The 26,686-nt window shown below is 38.2% G+C and overlaps 1 protein-coding gene across 2 annotated transcripts in view; it reads left to right on the top strand.

Moving 5' to 3' along the window:
• Nucleotides 1–26,483, top strand: part of ebf1a (EBF transcription factor 1a) — a 134,569-nt gene extending 108,086 nt beyond the window's left edge. The window contains exons 11-17 of one of the 2 annotated variants that reach the window (XM_077247985.1): nt 4,075–4,163; nt 15,917–15,982; nt 17,294–17,471; nt 18,421–18,600; nt 19,816–20,010; nt 21,030–21,101; nt 24,666–24,787. In XM_077247985.1, the coding sequence (XP_077104100.1) occupies nt 4,075–4,163; nt 15,917–15,982; nt 17,294–17,471; nt 18,421–18,600; nt 19,816–20,010; nt 21,030–21,100 (779 nt within the window). In that variant the 3' untranslated portion in view covers nt 21,101; nt 24,666–24,787. Of the gene's footprint in view, nt 1–4,074; nt 4,164–15,916; nt 15,983–17,293; nt 17,472–18,420; nt 18,601–19,815; nt 20,011–21,029; nt 21,102–24,665 lie in introns of both variants that reach the window. The other variant, XM_077247986.1, reaches the window with a different exon arrangement.
• The last annotated feature ends 203 nt before the right edge of the window (nt 26,484–26,686 follow it).

The raw sequence follows: 26,686 nt of genomic DNA, 5'->3' as shown, positions 1-26,686 counted from the left end.
CGCTCATGTTGACAGGTCTTGATTTACCGTGCATCATAGTATATAAATATACTGTGTGTCATAAAATATAAATATAAAGCTTGAATGATCGGGATCGGTTTCGGCAGATCATGATGACAGAAAAATCAATAGTCAGTATCGGCTGCAAAAATCTTGATCTTAGCATCCCTATTTTTTTTTAAAGAAAATAATACTTTTATTTAACAAGGATGCATTAAATTGATCAAAAGTGACAGTAAAGACATCTATACTGTTACAAAACATTTATATTTTAAATAAATCATGTTCTTTTGAACTTTCTATTAATAAAGAAATCTTGAAAAATGCATCACAGTTTTCACAAAAATATTAAGCAGCACAACTTTTTTCAAAATTTAGAATAAGAAATGTTTCTTAAGCAGCAAATCAGCATATAAGAATGATTTCTGAAGGATCGTGTGACACTGAAGACTGGAGTAATTATGCTGAAAATTCAGCTTTGCATCACAGAAATTATCTATATATATTCAAATAGAAAACAGTTCCTTTATATCGTAATAATTTTTCGCAATATTTTTCGGTATTTTTGATTAAAATAAATGTAGCCTTGGTGAGCAGAAGAGAATTCATAAAAAAATTATTACCAACCTTAAACTTTTGGACTGTAGTGTACCTCTGTTAATATTTAGTTTCACCTATAAATACGTGTCATATTACCGTAGTTAAATGTGTTGTGAAAATTGCGTTATGTTGTCTTCAAGCCACAGAACCTGGTGGCTGTCCAGACTTAACACATAGTTTTCTTTTCACATAGTTCAGGCTACCCACGCTCTTTTACTCTTCCATTCAATCTCTCCTACCTCCATGTCAAACCTGCTGTAATACAGCACAACACAATCTCTCATTCAGCCTCCATCTATTTCTTTGCCATTACGATATCCTGCAATCAGCTTCTCTCCAACCCCCATTCGTGTGCCACTCGGGCCGCTTCTGTGCTCTGCACTGGTCCGCACTTCCATATCCCTGTCTCCAAACCACCAACAGACCTGATTACAGGAAGCCTATTTAGATATGATGTATTGTCAGCCGCAGGGCGGCTTTGCATCATTCTGTCACATTCAACTGTTTTTGTTGTTCTTTCTTTCGCCGATAGCTGCGTCTGTTCTCCATCATGCTCCGGGATTGTTTTAACTTTTGTTTAAGTAAACAGCCAGTCAATCACTGTGCTGCGTGAGCGACTGTGCATCCAGGCGGTCATGGCGGCCGAGAAAGTTGAGGTTAATATGCTGCCTCTCAAACAGGGAGCCGTTGAGCCCTACTTTGTCTCGACGCATGAAGGCTGCTGTTATTATCCAATTTCAACCTCTTTTTAATGAAGTTGTTGCTTATTGTAAACACGAAGAGTTATTTAAGATGCAGCCTGGCTTTTTTCAAATAACTTCTATCTTTGGGGCATTCATGGCCTAATGGTTAGAGAGTCAGACTGGTTACCCGAAGGTTGCGGGTTTGATTCTCAGTACAGGCAGGAAACGACTAAAAGGTCGCCTAACCCCCAATTGCTCCCCAGGCGCCACAGCAAAAATGGCTGCCCACTGCACCTGGTGTGTGTGTCCACTGTTTGCAGTGTGTGTGTTCACTACCTTGGATGGGTTAAATGCAGAGGACAAATTCTGAGTATGCTTTACCATACTTGGCCTTCACATGTCACTTTCACTTTTCAATGTATGTTTCAGGCTTCATGTCAAAACCAGATACTGGACCAGCATTTGCTTGTACTTATAAAGCCATAGAGCCCACCTGCCGTTGAATTTTGTTTCGAGAGGCATTGATGTACAGTCAGAGCTGCCCCTGTTCCCCAGTGGAGGATGGCCAGGCTGGGCACAGCTTGTGTTCTGGGCTCCAGGGGTCTGGTTCTGTCTGGGCCCTTGGCCATCTGAATCCACTCCAGTGCACTCAGAGGCTGCCCACAGTCTGTCCTCTCAGCTGTGGAGCTGAGGGGAGCTGGGCGGATCCCTCAGGAAACGTCCAGGCTGCGGCCTACAGGGCAAACAGAAGGGAGGCTGGAAGAGCCCCCATCTTAAGCAGGACAATTAACTTAGGGCCAGAGGACTCTAGTCCTCAGTTGCTATTTTTCTGCTACTCCTCTGTTTTGTTTGAGATTTGACGCTTCAGGCAAAAGAAAGGCGGTCAGTCTATCATGAAAGAAAAAGAGAGGGGGAAAGTGTGTGTGAAGAGTGAACAACTGTTAGAATGACTCTTGGGTATCTTATTTCACATACCCAAATCATTTTATTATTAAAGTCAGGTTTTGGCCTCTTCACTGACTTTCTTCTAATTTGGAAAAATATATATTCAACTTGTCCTTTGTTTTATTTGCTAATATCAAGCTGATTATTAATCAGTTGAGGGCAAATTAAAGGTATTTTGACATCAATCTCTAAATTATCTAAAAAATGATTAGCAAATTTAAAGCAAAAGTAATTTGTGCACCAGATATAGCATAAAGCCAGCTTAAAACCAGTATACAGTGGCTCCAAAAAAATAAACAATTTAGATACTTAAGCCAATGTATAAATATATTTCATAACAAAATATAGGCTAAAACTAAGTGCAGTTTGGTTTAAAGTAGTGTAGCGTAAGCACACGTTTCAAAGATAAACGCTTCACAAAAATAGATTTATGTTTGAAATGATAAAACAATATATATATATATATATATATAAGTACATTGAATTAACATACTGTATTAACCATAGTTAATATGATGAATTATACTTGTGGTTATTCTGAAATTAATGAATGAGTGAATGAATGAGGCATTTCTACAGTGCTTTCATATGTACTACTGTACTCCCAAAGCGCTTTACAATCATATCAGGGAATCTCTTCTCAACCACCACATAAGTATATATCACATAAGTATCTCTGCTGACATATATCTCACTGTACATCTCTTACTCTGTCTCAGTGAATCACAGAAGGGCTGTGTGTGAATGTGCCCCTGAGGGCTGAAGTTTAGCACCACAACAGATAAACACACAAACAAGTTCTCTGGGCCGGTGCTGGAAAAAGACCCATTGTCTCAGTGTGAAAGTCCCACTCAATCCAGGGACGTTAGAAAAACATCAGGCCAAGCACCATGTGGTCCACCCCTTGCAGGATGTTTGGGTCTATCACGCAGATCAGGTTCCTTTTTCAATATTATCTTATTGCTCCGTCCTCAGCGAGCATTCGTGAAGATGTCTGTGGGCCTCTGAGGAGTGGGAGGTGCTGCTACACAGAAATGAAAACTTTAATTGAATTATTTGCTCATAACAGTGGTCTATAGATTTGTTTTGCAGATTAGTGGTGCTTATGTAAACAAAACAAAAGAATCCAGAATTATTTGTTATTGGAGTTTTTTTTAAGGACATTTAAAAAGTTGCCTTGTAGTTGATCTTATTCATGCTTATAGATGATCTGGCTGCTTCTGGTCATCATAAAAAAACTTTTGCCGATCCATGATATCAGCTGTAAATATGTATGTTTAAATGAATATTACGACTTCAATACAAGTTAAGTTCAGTCAAAAGATTTTGTGGCATAATGTAGATTACAAAAAATTATAATTTCAACTGATCTCTTGTTTTTTTGTTTTTAAGTTTAGGTTAAAGTGAGTTTAGTACATGTAAGAATAGTTACATTGCTGTTAATCTGTAGCATTTGCATTGCAGTTGAATCTGTCACATATCGCATTGCTCATCATGATCAGTTTGTGAAGCTGTCAATGATGGTTGCGCCTTTGTCCCGGCTGAAAAAATAGGATCCATTCACACAAACTGCTCAAGTGTTTTTTTATTCATAAAGTGGTACCTTGTGGTTGCAAACGGCTAAAGCATGGGAATTGATATAGATATTTTGGCAGCTAGTAAGGAAACATAATATTTGATACTTTAGTTATCCTTTTATTGCTTTCTACTTTGTGTTTTTTGGAACTGTATTGAGGTCTGAAGGAAATGACACTTATGTTTTATATACATTTCTTTGTCATGGTAATTGCAGATAGGTGTCGAATTTCACTGCAGTGAAATGGTTGAATTTTCTCTTTTCCTGCAGCACTGAATGAACCCACTATTGACTACGGTTTCCAGCGGCTACAGAAGGTGATCCCTAGACACCCAGGCGACCCTGAGCGCTTACCAAAGGTCAGTTCTCTTACGTCACATAACGGTTGTGCTTTCTTTGCTTTAAAGTCAACATGAAGTCCCTATTTACTTTTTAAGTGAACAATTCTTTAGTGCATTATTTAAAAGATCATCCTTTGAAACAACTTTTGTTTTCTGTTGACGTCAGTTAAGGCCATGCAAGCTACTGGATAATAATAACCAATAGCCAAATAACTATTTAGGCATTGTTTTAGCAAACTCTCATTCAGTCTGGCTCCTTTCTGGTACGTAACACCTACTTTTCACAATCCAATCCATTCCCAAAGCGTCCAGATATTCTCATTGTTTATTGTTTAATTTATAAATATGTCACATTATAGAAGTAAAATGGGTTTAAATGTTGACTTTAATTGTTGATTTTAATTTCACTAGTTCACTTTTATTTTCATAGAGCAAATACTAACATAAACACACTGGTCCTGATTTCCATTTACCACGGTAGCCTTAGCTGAAACATGGTCTTGTTATTTGAACCAGTCATTACAGACTCCTTCAGTTCAGAGATTATATGCTGTATATTCAATCCTACACATTTGTGTTCGGTATTCTCAGTGAAAGGAGCCCAGTTGTGGACCCAGTTGGGTGTTTATTTCTCTCTCCATGCACGGTTCTTAAAGAGAGGCTGACCAAGTAAATGGATCCTTTGGGAGGGATAAATAAACATTACTTTATCTTGTTGTACGTGTCCTATACCCCAGAGCCCCGCTCCAGCAGCACCACTTAATAGTGTAAAAAAAGAAAAGAAAAAAAGAGTAATTATAGCTGGCTGCTGGCTGGGCCTGCTCAGCCTCAGAACTGACCTTGTGCTGTTAGCAGCCCTCTGTATCAAAGCTGGGCCATCAGTATTCACGTCCCATGAGCCACCTCCCAATCCATTACACCTTAAACACATCAAATTAGACCATGGGGTCAACAAATGCGACATCAAACCAAAGCCAATCTAGAGGAATCAGGCAAATGTAGAGTGGGTGGCCAAGTAGTTACAGTTGGCTGCTAATCTCATGTGACCTGCACCACACAGCAGACTATTAGCAACTAGCTTTTTAATATTTTATTTCAGTTAACTTTTTTCTTTTATTTCAATTAATGAAAATGTTTTGTATGGTTTAAATTTTAGCTAAATATAATAACCCTGCCACAGCCTGATTATATATTTTTTTAGTGATTTAGTGGAGTTTTTGACAGGAAGTGATATCATAGCTGTTCCATTTGTGATGTCAGAGTTAACATTTTGCTGGCAGTCTAGGAAAAAACGGGTCATGGTGTATACCACAAATTCGTTGGGTGTCTAGGTGCTGAACTGCCATTATCAACTAATCAGGCAAAGTTTTAAATTATACACTATAAATAAAAAGTATTAATATTATTATTATCCAAATTGTATAATAATAATAGTCATCAAAATGATAAAAGATTTTCATTCACTATTCATTTGGGGGGGAAATCATTTCAATCATCATTCATAAACACAATTTATATTTGACTAGATACTAAATAATAAATGAATGAATGAATGAATGAATAAATATATATTTTTATATTTTAGAATAATTTATATTTGAGTGCAAACTACTTTTTGATCTAAAGGATCAAAGTGTGTGACTTTGAACAAATAAACATGTCATGAACAAATTTGGGAAATATTCCATTGAATTTTTTTTCTTTGCAGCTAATACATTTAGGTTTTATCCAACTTCTGGAGATTGCACGCTCAGGCTTTCTCATATAGTAGTCCTCCTCCTTCCTCCATCACTCAATCTCTTCTTTCATTCTCTTCCATCACTCCCTCACTCATCCCTTGTGTTAGTGTCCATTCCCCAGCTGGTGAGGAGAGGACAGATCCTCTGTCTCCTGTCAGTGGGGCTAAAGAGGGCAATGGCGTTTGATCTCAGTCCCTAATGAACCACATGGACATTGTTTGAATACCTTCCTCTGCAGTCCCACAGTCTGAACCCTGTTACCACACACACATGCACACACACACACACACACACACACACACACACACACACACTCCCGCCATCGTGTACTGGAACACTGTGCTGACCCACTAAAGGGCCCTGTAAAAATCACCAGCTGACATGTGTTGCTGCTTGTCCCTCCTAATGCTGATGGGGACTATTACATTACTGGCTCATTGATGTCACTAATGAAGTTATAAATATCCCCTTATAATGACAGATTACATACATACATACAGTATCTCACAAAAGTGAGTACATCCCTCACATTTCAGCAAACATTTTAGTATATCTTCTTAAGGCACAATACTATAGGAATGAAACTTGGATAGATTTTAGAGAAGTCAATGTGCTGTTTGTATAGCCGAATGTATTTACTGTCCTCTGAAAATAACTCAACATACAGCCATTATTGTCAAAATAGCTGACAACAAAAGTGAGTACACCCTAAGTGATCATAGCTGTACGTCGTTTAACCATGCAAAGCCACATGTCCTATTCATCATGTTCATGTTTTTGTTTGCTTGACAGGACCATACAAATTGTTGTATCTTGTATTACAGCAGTTAAAATTTGTGCTTTGAGTACAATTCTCTCATACTGTCATGATCCGGCCTTCTTGTCCCTGATTTCCCCTAGTCTTGAGGCTGGATCATGACAGATCCATGTTTTGTGTACAAGCACATGGCCTTTTGTTTGGGCCATGTGCTAGTGTTGTCTCGTTATGTAACTCCGCCCCCTTGTTACCCTCGTCTTGTCATAATTGTCTAGTCAGTTTCACCTGTCTTCGTCATTAGTGTTCCCTATTTAATCCCCTTGTGTTTGCTCTCTTGTGCCGGTTCATTGTTTGATATAGTGACATATGTTGTGTGAATCAAGCCGTGAGTAACTTGTAGGGAAGTCTTGTCTAAGAGAAGTTTGTTCCTGTCTTAGTTGTTAGTTTATTGTCTGAGTCTTAGTCTAGTGTAGTCTATCCTGTCTTGTTTTGCCCCCTCGTGGGTTTTGTTTTCTGTTTTTGTCGTTAATAAACCCTGTGTGTATAATTTGCTGTCTGCGATTGGGTTCATCCTTCAACCTCATAACACATACTGACCACTGGATGTTCAACATGGAACCTCATGGCAAATAACTCAAATGTTACTCATAATTCAAATGAAATAAAGGATTTGAGAATTAGAATAGTTGCTCTCCACAAAGATGGCCTAGGCTATAAGAAGATTGGTAACACCCTGAAACTGAGTTACAGTACAGTGGCCAGGGTCATAAAGAGGTTTTCCAAGACTGGTTCCATTCGGAACAGGCCTCGCAAGGGTCAATCAAAGAAGTTGAGTCCTCGTGCTGTGCGTCCTGTGCAGAAGCTGGCTTTAAAAAACAGACGCATGAGTTCTGTCAGCATTGCTTTAGATGTTGCAAAAGGTCAGTGCTCAGACCATACACCGCACACTGAAACAAGTTGGTTTGCATGGCCATCACCCCAGAAGGAAGCCTCTTCTGAAGCTGGTTCACAAGAAAGCCCGTAAACAGTTTGCTGAAAGCAACCTGTCCAATAGCATGAATTACTGGAACCATGTCCTGTGGTCTTATGAGACTAAGTTAAACTTGTTTGGCTCAGATGGTGTCAAGAATGTGTCGCGACTCCCTGGTGAGGAGTACCAAGAAAATTGTGTCTTGCCTACAGTCGAGCATGGTTTCGGTAGCATCATGGTCTGGGGCTGCATGAGTGCTGGTGCTGGGGAGCTGCGCTTCATTGAGGAAACATGGATTCCAACATGTTCTGTGACAATCTGAAGCAGAACATGATGCCCTCCCTTCATAAACTGGGCCGAACGGCATGATAACGACCCCAAACACACCGCCAAGATGATAACTGACTTGCTGAAGCTGAAGGTGATGGAGTGGCCAAGTATGTCTCCAGACCTGAACCCTATTGAGCACCTATGGGGCGTCCTCAAGCGGAAGATGGAGAAGCACCATGTGTTTAACATCCAGCAGCTCCGTGATGTCATTATGGAGGAGTGGAAGAGGATCCCAGCAACAAACTGTGCAGCTCTGCTGAACTCCATGCCCAGGAGGATTAAGGCAGAATAGATGTTTAAAATAGCATATTGAGGGTTCCCGTGGTCTTCTGTTAATATCAAGATATTTTAAAATTTTAATTTCCATTTCCAAATTCATAAAATTATAATCTTGAAAAAAAATGCATTTAATTCATCAAATTTTAATTTAAGTTTGTTTTATTTCTGTTTTATGTCTCAACTTTAAACATTTTAATTGATTACATTTTTGTGTGTGTGTGTGTGTGTGTAATCTCTATGAAATTATTGTTAAAAAGTCAGAAATTAATTGGTCAAAAGGTTTGGGAACCCTGTTTTTTGCCATTTGCCTGTCAGAGAAATTAGCTTATTTTCAGAAAGAGGAAAAGTTAAGTCTGCCTCATGATAGTCATTTTTCTCTGTCTCTCATAATGGAACTATCTGGTATTTTCATTGAAACTGGGGCAACATGTTGCTCTCATATGCTCTCTGTGGTCTTAACCTTGGCTTGATTTGGACTCATTTTCCTGGGCTGATGATGAAGCTGAATGCATTAGGTGGGTCATGGCCAGGGTCACCTGTCACATCTTTCCCACTGTTTTCAGCATGCGGGAGGCAAACCAGAATACACTCGTGACTCCTCTCCCCAGAGAGCCCGCTTAACAGCCGCCCATATTTTTAACTGATTCCTTACCATTTTAATGAATAGGTTGGAACGGCCCACAAGTGAGCAACCTCGCCCTATTAGAGGTGCTGAATAAAACAGGTAGGCAAAACTACTCGGCAAGATAGCCTTAGGGTCAGGTATAGGGGAAGTCCCAGAGGAAGCAGTTAGATGTTTGTTATATTAAGATTCTCAAGTACATGCTCACCTTTTCAGCAGCCCATGTACTCCTTTTTTTTTGTTTTTTTTTTCTCTTGAAAAGCAAAAAGATAGTCTTGTTTTTAGAAAAATCTAACACAATTCGGTAACACTTTATATTAACTGCACGTTAATTGCACGATTCATAAGATTTGCTTTATTAGCATGTATTTCTACTGTAATTCATGGTTAATTCAGGTAGCTAGTTATAAAGCATTTAGTATTGGTCAGTTAACTATTTTTGTGAGCTCATCTAAAGTGAGGACTAGTTATGCCTTGTAAAGCATATACAAAGTAAATTTAAAGGCTCATTTAAATATGTCTATGTTCTGTATCACTGTGTTGTGTTTGTTTCCTTTTTCTATTTAGAAGATAAATTAGCCTTATAATCTCAATAAATGCTTTACAAGGCATAAATAGTCCTCACTTTAGATGAGCTCACAAAAATAGTTAACTGACCACTACTAAATGCTTTATAACTACCTGAATTTGCATTTACTTACACTTAAGTGATCTTATGAATCATTGACAAATCCTAAATAAATGGTTTGTAAATAATGCTATTCTTCATTTAGAAATTATAAATTGATCATTAATATAGTATGAAAATACAATTATTAAACACATTATATATATATATATGCTTCTAAATCAGGAATAAAGCATGTATAGCTGTATTTGTAAACTGCTTATTAATGTCTATTAATGCTTTATAAATTATGAATTAACTGTTTACTAATGCTTAACTAATGATTAATAGTGTGCAGTTATTATAAAGTGTTACTCTTACTTCAAGAGCATTGTGAACTTTTGATGTAATGATACGTTTGGTCATTAACTTTTAAATGCATCATTATGCAAATGGCAAACACATGAGGAGAGTTCTCCTCATGAAAGACCCATGACTGGCAGCTCAACGTGTTAATACATTTCTCTCTGAAATTAATAAATTTAAATTAAATTAAATTAGATTAAATGAAATTGAATGTAGAGGTTTTTAACAAGATGATAGACAGGACAGTTTAAACGGTGACAGGATGCACCCAACTTAGCGACAGAGCTGTCTGTTAAAGATGTTCACTTTTCATTGTTTGTTGCTATGGTTTCTGATTCAGATTAGTTACACAACTGTTCCTTGTTTCATTGATCATCATCCCTGTGTGTATAAGCCCTCAGTTTTTTTTTTAGTTCTCAGTTCGTTGTTGTTAATGGTAAATGTGGTGTGTTTCTAATTTTCAGTGTTTATTAAAGTCTTTGTTATTTTGTGCATCCTCATAGCTCATGGTTGGTCTTTCCACTCTATGGAGAAAATGATTGGCTGATGAATGGAAAATGACTCATTGTATGCCTAACTAGTTCGTGTTTATCCTCAAAGAATGCAGATCACATGAAAACAATAGCACTAACATTTACAGCTTTACTCCTGGGCCTTGACAGGTTGTCAGAGAATGAGAGCGAGAGACAGAGAACAAAAGGAACAGAGGCAGGAAGGGAGAGAGAGAGAGTTGGGTGATCCATCATGGTGAAGTCAGCTGTCCGGTGCTGCCTTCTCACAGGTCAGCCGATCGAAGGCACCACAGCCCTCACTTTATTACTGCTCACCCAACAATAATTGAGTCACCACAAGGGGGAAGAGGCAGGCTAGGCAGCATGAGGAAAGAGGGCATAGAGATAGTGAACATAGGAAGGGTAAATGAGAAATAATTTCTTGCTGGTGTACCTATACATGTCCGGTTGGTTGTCGAGACAAGGTTGGTGTTAGCAGATAGATTTTACCCTGATTTCCTCAAGTACTTGAGGTTGTAAGCATCCCCCCCCCCCCCCCCCTCTCTCTCTTTTCTCTCTTTCTCTCTGTCTTCCCCTCCCTTTTCTGTCACTCCTCCTCCTCTCGTTCGAACACTCTCAGCGAGATATTAACAGCATCGGCTACAGCGCCCAGCCTCTCATTTCAGCACTATTGATTTTGCCCTTTATTGAGGCAATAACAGTTTGTTGACGGCACTTCTCTAAACTGCTGGACTCAATCACAGGTGAGGGCCAAGTGTGGAACACGGCAGGTTAACTTGTTTCTCTCAGTCCTTGAACAAGCATGCTACTATGTTATCCAGCCCAGCAAATTTATTACGCAGCGATGGTTCAACAAGATATTTGTTTCTGTGATTTTTGGGAAAAAATCTCCATCTAATGTCTCTTAATAACAGGTTTTTTGCATTTGTGGTACTGGTGATATTGAAGGTATTTGATTTCAAACCAAGAGTGTGTGTCTCCAGAGGTCAAGCCTGAGCCTCCTTTTCGCCTAAATATTGTATAAAACAGGGTTGCATTTTATGCAAGACTTGCCAATAATATCATTGTTATATACCATATTAATGTATTTGCATACTTTCATGATTAATTAAAATATACTTGAGCTGTACATGCAAAGTATATAAATGCAAGTATATAAATGCAAGTATACAATTAAAGTAAGTTTATGTGCACATATACATATATATATATATATATATATATATATATATATATATATATATATATATTCTTGTCTTTTTTATAGTAGATAGATATATTTATAGTGTTTGTAGGGAATCATTTGAAGTAGAATCTGCATCCCACAATGCACCTGGCCCATATTTAGCACATCGGCCTAGGCTGCGGCCTTGTTTGGTCTCTCTCCATCTCCTCTGTCAGTGTTGTTTCCCACATTTTCCCTGTCACTTCACACCCACCTGATCCCACTTGGCTACCTCTACAGGGTCCAGCATTCAATCTGTGCTTCCAGGAAAAATCTCTTGTTTCTGGGTAACAGTGAACTGTGTTCTTTATACACTGGTGGGTTAGGGGTTAGGGTACTATAACATATCTGAATATAGATTTAGTTAAACTTAATCTGCACAAGTTTATCTAGACCAGTGTTTTCCAACCCAAAGCAAGACAAGTTGGAGATCACTGATCTTGCAAACCTTTCTTTAAAAAATAGTATTTGTCAAGTCATTGAGTAGTATGTTATCCAGACCTTCAGTCTTTGCAAATTTTTGGTGGCTGCACTCCACTGTCGTACTGTGCAGATGTGGACAGACAGGTTATTATTGACTTTTAGAGAGTAACCTTTGAGGCACAGAGAGAATATGAATTATGCAATGAAGTCACATTAGTTAAAGAGCACAGTGACTGATATTTATGATAGGCAGATATTGATGGAGGAAAGACATGGAGGAGGAGGGAAAGATTGGAAAAGGAAGACTAAGAATATTAGATTTTGCATTAGATGAGCCCAGTGGTTATGCCACTATTTTAAGCAATACATTTGACAGCAAGCAAACTCAAATCTGCAAAAGTTAAAGAACTGCACATCAGCTGTGCTCATACACATGGAATGGACATTCTGCTCTACTTCACACATGAGTCACCGCGTCTACACAATGTGATGGCTACTTTCACTCAATGCACTCTTGCAGAAATCACAGTTTACCTCGCGCAAAGGTGATTAACGCGTGTGACACCATACGCACCGTAAAAACTGGCTGAATCTGCAGTTACTTAAATTCAGGAAAATGCATGCAAACATAATAACTGTCATGCATCACAACACCACAAACCATATTTTTGATGAATCAATTTATGCTGCCCGTAACTAACTTTGTCATAAGGCTGTCATACAATACGATTATTACGGTTAAGACACTTTTCTATCAGATTAAAACCTAACACTTTGTACTGGGAACCGTCACAGTTGTATTGACTCATGGTTGGAGTATCTCATCTCTTACATCAGCGACAAATGGTGTGTTTGATACTGAAGATTGGATTATTGTCAGGATGAGGAAAGGCTCACTATATGATAGCCTTTATTCATCAAAATGGATTGCTGAATTGAGGGGTATAAACAGCATGACATTATACACCGGTGTGGTCACTGTTTGAGCCAGGCATTTAAAGTTATTTCAAACCGATAGAGGCATATGAGTTTGTGTGGTCAGTTTTCACAGATTATATGTACATTCCACTTGGATTGGTTTTGCATTTGGTCAACCCTAATAGTATACTGAATATTTGCAATACGGCTGTCAATTTAATGTTTATTTTGGCATGATTCATAATAATAATAATAATGATTAATTTTCATAATCATCATTATTATTATTTATTATATTTTTTAAATATATGATAACATTAAAATTATATTTCATTTTCCTACCTTATGAGTAATTCAAGGAAATGATTATATGGAAATACAATAAGCAGTATATTAACTCCTAAAAACTCCTTTACTACTATAACGCAATGTCCTCAGTGCTTTACCAGCAAACATTGCTATGCAATTAAATTAAATTAATTTTGATCAATCAATTTGCATATTGTGTAATTAATTTGATTAAAGTTTTTAGTTAACAGCTTTTGAAACAATTCTGAGATGCTGTGGACTGAAGGCTGTATTTATATAAATATTAATATATATAAATGAGTTTGTGACTGCACAGCACTACCTGTAAGGGACCTCAGTTAAGCTAATAAAATCAGAACCTCCACAAGACCAGCAGTCCATAAGGTCAGGGGAGCAGAGCAGGAAGTATGACATCATCACTCCGCTTCGTTCCGCATGAGCGACGATGGTGACCCCGCTGGTATTACTGCTCTAATAGAACATTAGGAGATGATAAAATTGCAAATGAACAAGCACAGGAATAAATTTGTCATGTTTTTACAGGCCTGGCCTCCTTGTAAATGTGCAGACGCCATTGCCTTAACATTCCAGATGTGACCCGGGCCTTATTTCATTTTTTTTCAGCAGTCCCCTTCCTAATGAATGTATATCATATTACCAGCCACCATAATTTACACACAGGAACAGATTCAATGTCCGGCGCACATTAATGTGGAGGCTGGCCCTTACGGTGCTGCGCTGTGGCTATTTGATATTATTTTCTTGGAATCACTATGCCTGGGGTTGTTTGGTTGCACACATTCGCATTTATACGTGCTTATGTATTACTATGAGTGTATATATACATCTCAGCTTTCACTGTGATGGAAAACAAAGCTGTAAAACACCTGTCAGGGTGCTAAAGACACTCCAAATGGGTCGAAACGGAGATTGGGTCCTCATACCTCATAGCCGTACTGAAGGAGTGGAGAAGGGGGAGGATAGAGCCCGGGTTATGATGGCTCTGACTGATAGACAGCTTTACAGACGCACAGATCCAAGATCAGGTTTCTTTCCTGTTTACCGCTCCTGGCTCCCTGCTCGACCCTTACTGGAAGCCCTGCTACTCGCCCAGGAAATGGGCTGTGCTTCCAGACACAGGGCCATCGCACACAGCCCTTGCTAATAGCATTTATTTGTTTATCTGGACAAACTTTTGGCCCCTTCCTTATTGGATTTGCCCTGTCAACAGATTTCTCCCCCACCCCCCAATATCTTAATGATGGGAGATCAATCGGTAGGGATGAGACCTTCTAACAAAGGAGGGCGAGCACGAAAGGGAGAGAAGTAGAGGAGAGTACGAGGTGCTTGTAGAGGTGTACTGGATAAATGACACAGTGCCGGTGCAGCAGGGGATCGAGCCATGGACTAATGCTTCCCATCCCTTATGTTCTTCCTCCATCCCGCGAAGAAGAGGGTAAAGGAGAAGCGAGCCCATCGGAGTCACACATCCATACTAAAGCACCACTTTAGGCCTCCCCAGGCTCCCGCGCTTCTCTCAATCACCCAGCCCGAGCCCGAGCGAACGGAGACGGGCGCCTCCCCCGCGAAGCATCCCTAACGAGGGGTTAACGCAGTGCCAGAGCTCCCATTATTGAGTGAATTTAGCACCTTGGACAGCGCACTAAAAATCTTTATTGCTTTGCTGACCCCCTCGTCATGTTCGTGTCTGTGTGTTGCGTCTGGGGCTGCCGGGGGAGGTGGAGGGGGCTGATTCAAAGGCAATATGTCGGCTGGCAGGCAGGCAGGCACACATGCTCGGGGGCTTGTTCGCAGCGAGGGTTACACGCCGAGGGTGAGAACAATTTTCTGGTTGTCGCACTGCGAGCTTATTTCCTCAGCACCAGCACATTAACTTTTAAAAAGGGTTCCACTGGAGCTTCAGGGTTTAAAAAAAAAAAACCGAAGAGAAGAGAAGCAAGGAAATGAATACACAGTGTAAAGAACACTGTAAATAAATGTTTAATGTCTGAAAAGGTTGGTAATAAATAGGTTTTTGGTTACGGAAGTGAAAGTCGATTACCTGGAAGGAAAATAGCATTACTGTAGCCCATGCTTGCTGCGGAGCAGTCGTTTACATGTACTAACATGCACATAGTTGCTTTAAATGTGTTTGTATTCATGTATTATACATGGAACCGGTGGCAGTAGTGTTCGTAGGAAGTGCTGGGGCTGTAAGGTGTTTTCTAAGACATTTCCCTCTGCAAATGGTAGTGTTGGGGAGTTGTGGTCAGGACTATTGGCTAGCAATCCAAAGGTCACGTTCAAACCCTGTCAGGGGCGATCTATGAACTGAAGGTCCCCTGTTAGTATTGTGCCCTTTAAGAAAGCACTTAACCTGATATTGTTCTAAAGGGACTGATTCTGTAGTAATTGTACTGTAAATCTCTTCGTGTCGGACGAGTAACCAAAATAGACGTTTTAAAAAGTCAAAAAATTGGACGTTTTGGTAATTAAATCATGCCTAAAAAAATGTTCTTAAAAAATCCTTATCATGCTCAATTTCATAAAATACGGGCATGTTTTTAAAGACTTGTTTTCAGATAATGTCTTGAAATATGTTTTTTATTATTATTTTTGTTTTTACCTAGATATTGTCTGTGGTCTATATCATGTTTTGTGTGTTTGATATTATTAGAAATGGAAAGTTTAAGTGCCAACTTTCTGTCTTATAGGAGGTGATTCTTAAGAGGGCAGCAGACTTGGTGGAAGCTCTGTATGGGATGCCACACAATAATCAGGTAAGATTCAAGTGAACACGACAAGACTGCAAACCATAAACACTCTAGATGCACAGGGCCTCATTGAGAAATCACGATTCATAAATAATTTGGGGCTGAAATGTATACTAAATTTACTATAACATTTTAGAACTGACTGGAAACGCATATATGTAAAAATATGTTTTAACTCTACAAGTATATAAATTACATATACAAATGAAAAAAAAAATATTTAAAATGCTGCGCATCGTTTTAGGCAAGAGGTCAAACACATGAGAGAGTGCAAATTGTTTTATTAGGTTTAAGATTGTGATACAGGATCAGTGTAAATAATACCATCCTCCACATATAAATGATTTAATAGAGCAACTACAGATAGGCATTTGTTCCCATTTAAGTCCATTTCAGAGCTTTAAGGCCGTAGACTTGTTCTCTAATATTCCCTAACATATTTCCTCAACATAAATCCCCCAACGCAATTCCTCCAGAGCTCTCTCTCTCATTGGTTTGAAGGACCACAAGGGCATCTTCAATGTTAGATCAGTTATGAACTGCGAGTGAGGGCATATGCTCATCGATTGCTGAGCCGAGCATGAGTGCAGTGATGGTGAATTATTTAGGCTGGGCAGTGGATGGAGCATGACTCCAGTCATCAACCCACTCTCTCTCAGGAACCCCTATCCCCCCAACCTCCACACGGTCCTGTCATCTTTATGAGGGTGAATTATGAGACCAAAATGTTCAGCCCCACTCCCCTCCACCCCAAACTTCTGTGCTATGCTCTCTATCTAGACTAACTGGCAGATAAACAAACCTCTTTGAAAATTGTAACGATTCTACTTCTATATTTTGTTACTTAGAATTAACAATATATTGACCCTCTAATTCACTGATTCATTTGATTCTATTTGAACAGGTGACAACACATAGGTTGCCTGTGCATATGTGTAATTGTTTAAACTGTGTACAGGCAACATATGTGAACTTTTAAAATACTAAATAATAAGGTGCAGTGGTAAAATTGATATATTTTGGGGTTTTAAATTATTTCTTAATATATTATAAAAGTATTATGTTCGCTATTTATTAGTATACATTAAAAAATATTATGTATTCATTGGGTTATTATATATTATTTTTAATGCATTGTATTGTGCTACATAGTATTATTATTGTTTTACATAGTATTGTTATTTATTTAGTCAAACCTTTATTTATACTATATGATTATTTGAAGGAGACTGTGTGGGGTTTTTTTTCAGGCAGTTGCTGGCTAACTAATATCCTTCTAACTGTGGCATTGGTTCATTTCTTTGTTAATCCTGACAGGAGATCATTCTGAAAAGAGCAGCAGATATCGCAGAGGCGCTTTACAACGTCCCACGTGGTCACAACCAGCTGCCAGGCCTGGCTAACAGCTCAGTGCACACTGGCATGATGGGTGTCAACTCCTTCCACAGCCAGCTCGCTGTCAATGTGTCCGATTCAACACAAGCAGCCAATCAGGGTGGGCAGAGATGAAATCAATCTGACAACCTCAAGATATGTTGGCCATTCACAAAAAAGACAGAGATTAATTCTAGGCTACTGTGGTTGAATAGGATTAACCAGTTAACCAGTGAATTCACATTTACATGTGGTAATTTAGCACAAACATCTGTTTTATTCACTAAACACCCTCAAACCAGTTTAACCAGGTGCTAAATGTGCTGAAATATTGCTGCAGTGTATTTAATAAGTCATTGTCAATCTTTCCATTGCAAACACGCCTCCTTTCTATGTAAAAGTGATCCTGTACAGTCCCATTAAAATGTACCACACTAGTCTGTAGTCTACTGCATGGGGAAGTGGGTAAGAACCACCGAGATAGACAGCATGCAGACAGATACAGTACAACCGTTCGGCAATGCGCCCTGAACCTCCAGGCTCCTTCACCTCAGCATTCCTTGGCCTCTGTGACAGTAAATGATTTGTGTTAAGTCAGCAGTAATGTATCAGTCGTCTGATGTGAGGGAGAATGAATAGTAAGCAGAGCAGAGATGAGCGCTGCCTTTGTACCAGACAGCGGGGACTCCTGGAGCGAGAACTTCCTGCTGCGTTCACCCATGTCAGCGTTTAATGTCCTGATGTATATTTATAGTCCATATCCTCCTTCTGTACTCTCTGCCTCCATATGCTACTGACACACAGATCTTTTTTTAAAGAATAGTTCACCCCGAAAATGAAATTTGTCATCATTTATTTACCCTCATGTCATTCCAAACCTGTATGACTTTCTTCCTACTGTACAACAAAAAAGGAGATGTTTAGCAGAATGCTCACAGTGTTCTTTTCCATACATTGAAAGTCAGTGGTGATCAGGAGCTAACTCTGTTTGTTTCTTTATTTATTCTGTCTTTGTATATTCTATGTCATGTGTGGCTCCTCTCATTCCGGTGTGTGTTTTCCGGTTTCAGGTTTCAGTCGAAACACAAGCAGTGTATCTCCTCACGGTTACGTACCCAGCACAACACCCCAGCAGAGTAGCTACAGTACCGTCTCTACCAGTATGAATGGATACGGAAACACAGGCATGACCACGCTGGGAGGATCGCCCAACTTCCTCAACGGCTCTGCTGCCAACTCTCCTTATGCCAGTGAGTACTGACCCACTTGCACCCTTTTGTGAGCATTCACATAAGTGATTAGTGTAAATATATATATATATACATATATATATATATATATATATATAATATCTGATATACTGAATTTTGTATCAAATAAATGCAGCCTTGGTGAGCATAAGAGACTTCTTTCAAAAATGTTTGAACTGTAGTGTATATATGTAATATCCAAATGGGTCATGCATGCTAAGCATAAACTGTAGTAACATTAACAAATCTTATACCTGTATCATATTTCACTCAGACCACCAAGTGAGCCAGTCCTGCAACAGGAGCCCCCACTAAAAAAATTAAGTGCCCCTTGGCTGAGACATAAGTTAGATCAACAGTCATAGCTGTGTGTGTCTCTTTAAGAGCAGAAAAATAATCCCAGCCTCTCTTTTCTTCAGCCATGATCAGATGCTGTCTATAATGCTTAGCCATTCGTATAACACCAATCTTCTTGCACGGCTTCTAAATTAAAGCGTCTTAATTAAATCAATAAACTAATTGCAGGAGAAGCAATTCAACTTCGGTACTTTGATTCCGAGATGTTAACAAGTATTTTAACAGGCTCACTGACTCCACGCTGACACTTTCAATCAATGCGAGAGAGCAGGCTTTGTGGGCTCCAATTTTCATTAATTGATTAGTTAGGCCTTCATAAATGGATTATGACACTATCAGGAGAATTTACTTGGAAAAGTGCCATAAAATTTAAGTGTAGAATAATAACAACAATAAAAGTAGAGCAGGATATAAGAGAGCAGCTGAAATACGACAGGAGTAATTGTAAAATCGTTGAGGGGGAAAATGCTCTTAGGGTATTAATAGACAAAAGGAGAGGCGGTAGAGACGGGGCAGGGGAGGGACTAGAGCTAATGTTGTTCTGAGAGGGGAAGATGTCCATCTGTGGAGCTTGTGCAGTCAAAGAATACTATAAAAATAAATCATTTGACATTACAATAAAAATTTTAACCTTTTTTTCACACTTGCTGAGTATTGCCTTTGGAATAAGTATTTTCCCCTAAAAAAAATCTTCTAACGTTTTTATCAGTGCCCATTATATAAATATTGGCCTATACTACACAACTATTTCATGGGTCTGTGTTCGGTCCCTATCCGTTGTGTACACTGTAGGACTATGAGGTTTGCTCTTACCTATCCTAAACCCATTTCCCTCTTTCATTCATTCCTGTCCCTCAGTTGTTCCTTCCAGTCCCACCATGGCCTCCTCCACCAGTCTTCCCTCCAACTGCAGCAGTTCCTCAGGCATCTTCTCTTTCTCTCCGGCCAACATGGTGTCTGCAGTCAAACAGAAGAGCGCTTTTGCTCCCGTCGTGCGGCCTCAGACCTCGCCGCCCCCCACCTGCACCAGTGCCAACGGAAACGGCCTCCAAGGTGAGTGGAGCAGCAGAATATAAAGCTTGACCTATCCAAGAACGCGCAAGCACAAATGTCAAAAATTAAGTTTAAATATTAAAATACACAAATGTGTTGAAGAGAAGGGTGCATATTTAGGTTTTGTGTATATAAAGTTTTGGGTCAGTAAGATGTTTTGATTTTTTTCTGGGGGGAAAAAATTCTTATGCTCACCAAGGCTTCATTTGATTCAAAATACAGGGAAAATGGTAATACTGTGAAATATTAATAGTTTTAAATAGTTAATTTAAAAATAAATTGTTTTCTATTATTATATATTGTAAAATGTATATTCCTGTAATGCAAAGCTGAATTTTCAGCATCATTATTCCAGTCTTCAGTGTCATTGATTCTTTAGAAATCATTCTAATATGCTGATTTGCTGCTCAAGAAACATTTCTTATTATTATCAATTTTGAAATCAGTTTTGTTGCTTAATGTTTTGTGGAATCTGTAATATATATTTTTTAAAAATATTTATTTCAAATAGAAATCTTCTGTAACAATCCAAGTCTTTACTGTCACTTTTGATCAATTTAATGTTTTCATGCTGAATAAAAGGAATAATTTCCTCAAAATGTACAAAATCTTACTGACCCCAAACTTTTGAATGGCACTATCTATATAGGCTATGTACTGTGTTCATAGTCTTTTTAAATTGTGTGCTGTGCATTATTATTTCTAAACGCTCTTTTCCAAATCTTCTATGTTTATATGACGCAAGGAATCTGTGCCTATGTAAAGCTCTCCAAATAGTCACTTATGAGGGTCCATTACAGTTAGAAGGCAGCTGCCTATGTAGTGTCTAGTGTACGAGTGTCTGATCTACAACCTTCTAACACTTAGACAGCTGTCAGTTCACCCTAACTTGTGGTAATCTGTTTTTATATTTGCTTCTCTGACCCAATTCCGCTCGTTGTACTTAAAAATAATAACTCTCTCTCTCTGTTTCCTTCATCTTCCTTCCCCTTCCCCCTGCTTCCTCATTCTGCTTCCAGTAGATCAATCTTTTGTGGACTCTAGCAAGTACTCCACCGCCAGCTCCCTGCAGGGACTGGCCTTCTCCTGAAGTATGTTACACCTGTCTCACACTCTTTCTTCATCATCCTCTCTTTCTATCCATTAAGCCATCCATCAGCATGACTGTCAGAACATCCTCTCCCTTCCTCCTCCCTACTTCTCACTTCTGCTCCTTCACCAGGGGCCTGCTGCATGTCTCGAAGGGCATGCCATATGTGTTTTGTTTCCTGTCTGACTTCCTGTTGTGTCAAGTCCTCCTTAGAGTTTGCTTGTGGCTGTGGAGTGTAGAATACAAGGGTTGGTCAGTTAACTAACCATAAGTTCATCAGTATAAAAATATATATAAAAATCCAAAAGGCGAATATCATGAAGAAACGTGCAGAATCAGATGATATTAATACCCCACATTTTGATTAAGATATTTTGCTTTGTGACATTATTTAGAAGATTTAAGCACATTTCCCCATAAATTCGCATTACTGTAATGCAACACAATATCATTATCTTCACTGTAGTATATATTTAAAAAAAATTAACACAGTAATACAGTTAACCTGGGCATTTGGTTAAATAAAATAAAATAAAACAAAATAAAATAAAATAAACGTGTGTATATACAGTATTTATACTAAGGTGAAAATGTACTCATGAAAATGTGCACTTCAAACTAAGTCTTAGTCCTGAAGATAATTTATTTATTTTAAAAAAATGATATTTATTTTTTTGAAGATGAAAATACTTGGGACATTTCTTTAGTTTTTAGCTGTAGCCTGCTACATAAAAACACTCATGTGACATCTATAAAGACATATGTTAACTGTTATCTGAAACAAAGCCACAATCAGCTTCCTCTGATTTATTACAATTTGGCCCTGGGTGTTGAGCTGAAATATTTAGACATCCACAGTGAGACAATATTAAAGTAATTGAGCGTTTGAGGCAGACATCTCTTATCTGCAAGCGTGGAGTGCTTCCTCTCCGTATGTTGATATGCACTCAGCACTCTGACCCGATGACCGATTGTCGGTCACCACTCATTTCTTTTCCATTTCAAATGAGGCAGAGACACTCAGGAAATAACCCAGGAATTAGAGATGAGGGACCAGGGAGAGGAAATCAATAGGAAGCCAAATATGTTACATGAAAAATCTGGTGCGGTGATGTGGCCTTCTGAATGTAGAGAGCGATGGAGAGAGAGGGACTTGTGCTCATGGGACTTCCTTCCTCTTGGCCAATAATGAATAGAAGTGATACTAATGTTTGACTGAACGATGTTTAGTGTTTGAGAACAAAAATTATTTATCTAAGCTCAAGCTATTTTTGTTTAAGTGTTGGCAAGCGCGTTAATTTGGGTCAGATCTGTATACTCTGCATGCACTTTTTATTAGCATAGCTGTTTGTTTGTAATTTGTCTCGAAAAAATGATGTCTGCATAAATGTGCGTCGGTCCCCATAGGCGCATGGAATAAACAGTCAGTCGCTCATCGGAACACACAGTCAAATGAAAACAGCTTTAAATGACCTGTTTTTATTCAAGTCATATATATTATTTAAAATGACTGGATTGGATTATACCAATGAAAGTCTTTTTTAAGATTATAGCTAACAACAGCATGCATACCCTTTTTTGAGCTCTGAGTTTGTCCTCTACGCTCTTGATGTAAATGAAAAGTCCCTCCGACTGTAAGAATATCCTGAACATCTCCTCCGAACCCGTGGAGCTTTGTCCTCATGGGAGAGAAGCATTAGCTAATGCGTTGCAAAGCCGTCCTATAGTGTTATCACTAATTGGATTGATGAATTGTTCATATAATGGCTCCCTGATGGGGAGACTGATATACAGCCTGTAAAGCAAGTCACTATTTATCCTGACAATGACTCCAATTAAACACGGACGACCTGCAACCTTAGGTGGATCATACAGAATAAAGATTATCCTCACCCACTCGCAGGGAATTGTTCATCCTTCTGATTAATGTACAGCTTCAGTGTGATCGAAAGCACAGTGAATTATAGGAGATACTTCTGCATTCGTTTAGTCTCTTTGTCCCTCCTTCAGCTGATTGAAGCCATATTTCAACCCGGTTGTTTAGATGTGTTCCATGTGCTTTGTCTTCTCGTCCATTTCTTAGCATAGATTTACTTTAAAACTGTTGCACAACATCTCAGTAACCGTATTGTGGTTATAATTGTTAACTAAAACTATTTCAATCACAGCGTTATTTCAAACTCTTGGAGTGAATTATTTAACCAGCAATTATTGGTTTGGGGATATGGAATGTACATTTGCTTGATTTTGGTAGACGAGAATTGCTACACTGCGGCTGAGCAAATACAAGAATTAAAATAACATACATAAAAGACATGCTGCTGCAAGAATATATATAAAAAAACAAAGCAGATCTTTACAGGTGGTGCTGGGGAGGAGGAGGGTTAAAAAGAATATTTCATAATTGCGCAGCAGGGCGATTGCAAGCTAAGGTATGAATATATATGGTTACTTGAATTAGGAAGTACGTCTGGTTGGCTAATGCCATAATGGACCAATCAGCGCTTGTTTAGAGTTTCATGACTGAACTATTTATTTAACCCTTAAACATGTATCCTGTTGCACACGTTGCATACTCTTTAGTCGTCTTGTAGGAGGCATGAGAAATATTTTTTCATCCAATAGTGGTATCATTATTATAGTTGAGTCAGTTTGCAGTGTGTGGGTCACATGACTTGGTTCAAATTGTATGTGCTCGTTTTGTCAGTTTGACCAAAAGCCAACATGTCCATCCATGGTGCTGGACATTCTTACTCTGTTGAAAGTAGGCATATATTTATCTTACTTTAACTAAACAAAACTAAATGAAAATTAGACATTTCGTGAGCTTAGAATTATATGGTTCTATCTCCACTTTTGGTCGAAATTGAGTTTTTGACATAGTCTTATCCATTAGGTGTTTATTAATGCCTGTGTGGTGTTATTTTTGTAAAACAAATATTTTGTTAGTAGTTATTAATAAAATAAAAAGGTTCCATCTCACAAAACAGCAGGGATTTAAAAACTTTGATGCTCAATATCTCAGAACTACCCTAAACGGAGATAGAACTGTATAATTCTAAGCTCACGATTTTCTGCAAGTAACTGAAATAAGTTATATAAGATGAAGCACTAAAATTACTAGAAATAAAAGTAAAACTGAACAAATGAAAACTGAATTAAAAAAAAAATGAACAATTATAATTTTTCATCTAAAATTAAAATGAAACTCAAAATTTTAATTATTAATAAACTATAATTGTGTACAAAAATAACACTGAACTTATTGTAATTTTCAGACATATATTGTGAAGTCAGCACAAAGCAGTACAGTAGTTCAAACGCTCTCTCTTTCTTTCTCTCTTTGTGCCAGTTTGACTGTTCCACAAGAAACAGTCTTATTTGTTCATATCGTTTGAATAAGACATGCTCTCCAGATGCTTTTCTTTTGGGATTGTTGCATGACATATGAAACCATGTCTTACCCTCCTTCTCTCTCTCTCTCTCTCTCTCTCTCTCTCTCTCTCTCTCTCTCTCTCTCTCTCTCTCTCTCTCTCTCTCTCTCTCTCTCATATCTCATGACTAGTGATCCCAGGGATGATCGTTCCTCCCATGTAGGGGCTCCTGGGCTGCTGAAGAGGCACATTTGATTTCAGCTCTCGCCAGAGACTCTACGGTCTGAGCTGAAGGCAATTTCTGGTGGAGGAGACATGAAAACTGAACTTTTAAAACTCAGGCCTTTTGACAAAGGGATCTCATTTTATGGGAAGAAAGTGTTTGTTTGCTTTTGTTTTTAAGCTAATTTCTGGACTGCTCTACCGAAGGACTTTCCCCCCTGTGTTTTACCCATGCATAAAGGAGGGATGGATTTCTTTTTCATTTTATTCATATTCATTTTGATGAATTCAATGATCACATGCCTTTTTTACAGACTGTATCACACAAACATGTCACTTTAGGAGCGGGTGAATCTGTAATGTTCCTGAGAACAGTGACTGGCAACGGCACAGATCTCTATTAATACTGACCAGTTTTTATACAAACAGACACATTAGCGCAAAATCCAAATGAGAACATTTAGGCCAACTGCTTGAACACAGAAAAGAAGAGGAGAGGGTTTTTTTGTCCCAGAGAGAAGCCAACAAATAGTTTGCCATAATCTTGTTTGTTTTCTTACTAAATGAAATAGTAGCGCCATACTCACTTCCCTGTTGTAATTTTTTGTGAAGAGTCATGTGAAGCATCTGGGTACCAGCCGGTTTGGATGGCTATGATCTAGGAAAGTTATTTAAGAGTTATTAAATGCTGTCATGCTGTAATTTTTCAATGTCCAGATCCATCCTCAAAGAGAAGAAAAAGCAACCTTATTACCACAACAAATCAGTATTTATGTTCATGCAAATATTTGCTGCTAAATAGAGCAGAGATGTGCAGTAAACAGACGGACTGCAGGAAAACCCCCTCAGTTGCCATGCCATTTAATTACTTTATTTTTTTTTTTTTTTATGTGCTCATAGAATGTGATGATTTTTTTTTCTTTTCTTTTTGTTTTTGCTTTGTCTATGAAAAAATGAAACTGTGATTATATAAATTTTACCGTGTTTGGTTTGCTGTGTTCACGAGTGAAGGATGTAGGGTAAATGAAGTGTAAGAGGAATAATCAGAGCCGACTGTTTGAACAACCCGTTTTTTTCTCTCTTTTTGTGTTTCTTTGGCTTGTTTTGGGAGACATGACTTGAATTAGCAAAGTATTTTCATGTTTAGACAGCACTGTATGAAGAATGCTTTCGAAATGTGTCAAACACCCAACATACAGCAGTTTGATTGGCTAACTTTGGTAGTCGCCTATTTTTGTACATATACTTTCTGTTGCCAAAGTCTTTTTTTTATTGGTATTTATCTCAGAATGGCTTAAGGCAGCTCATAATAACACTGATGATCGGTTCCTTTCACAACTTACACATAATCTCATAAACTTCAGCAAACTCAAATCAAGGATTCTGGACAAAAAAGAGGGGAGTCTCTGTAAAATATCCATATAAATAATGTATGTATATCCAGATTTTGTATATTCTTTTCTCCCCAACGTTACTTTGATTGTGGAAGGTTTTTAGTGATTATTTGTCCATATGTTCGCTTTCAACACCGGCCTTGTCTTTATTGTCAATGTTTTTGTCTGCTTTTAGGTCCATGTTTGTATCATGTCAAGCTTCCAATTTTTTTAAGTTCCATTCATAAAAAAGCCATTGTCTATTTTTGTATAATTTGTAAGTTAAAAAGTAATTGTTTTCCTTTTGGAATTTTTAATGGAGAAAAAAAGTAGCATCTCACAGCATTTAGTTATGTAGATTTTTTTGTTTTGTTTTTTAACAAATGATATATATATAAATATATAAATGATGAATATATAAATCTATATCTTTTTCTTTAAAGGCTTACAGAACCTGTACTATTGTAATAATATGCATGGGCTCTTCTCTGAGAGTGATGGTTTTATTTTGCGTGTCAAACCTTGGAGGATGTTTTTGATGAAGTTTTAATCTACATTCTTTTTCGTCTTTTCCTTTGTCTTTTATTTATCTGATTATTTATGCCTGCTTATAAATC

Source organism: Siphateles boraxobius, unplaced genomic scaffold (assembly GCF_051911475.1).
Source record: "Siphateles boraxobius isolate OS27281-9 unplaced genomic scaffold, OSU_SipBor_1 3, whole genome shotgun sequence".
NCBI classification, from domain to species: domain Eukaryota; kingdom Metazoa; phylum Chordata; class Actinopteri; order Cypriniformes; family Leuciscidae; genus Siphateles; species Siphateles boraxobius.
This window is presented reverse-complemented; position numbering and strand designations above follow the sequence as displayed.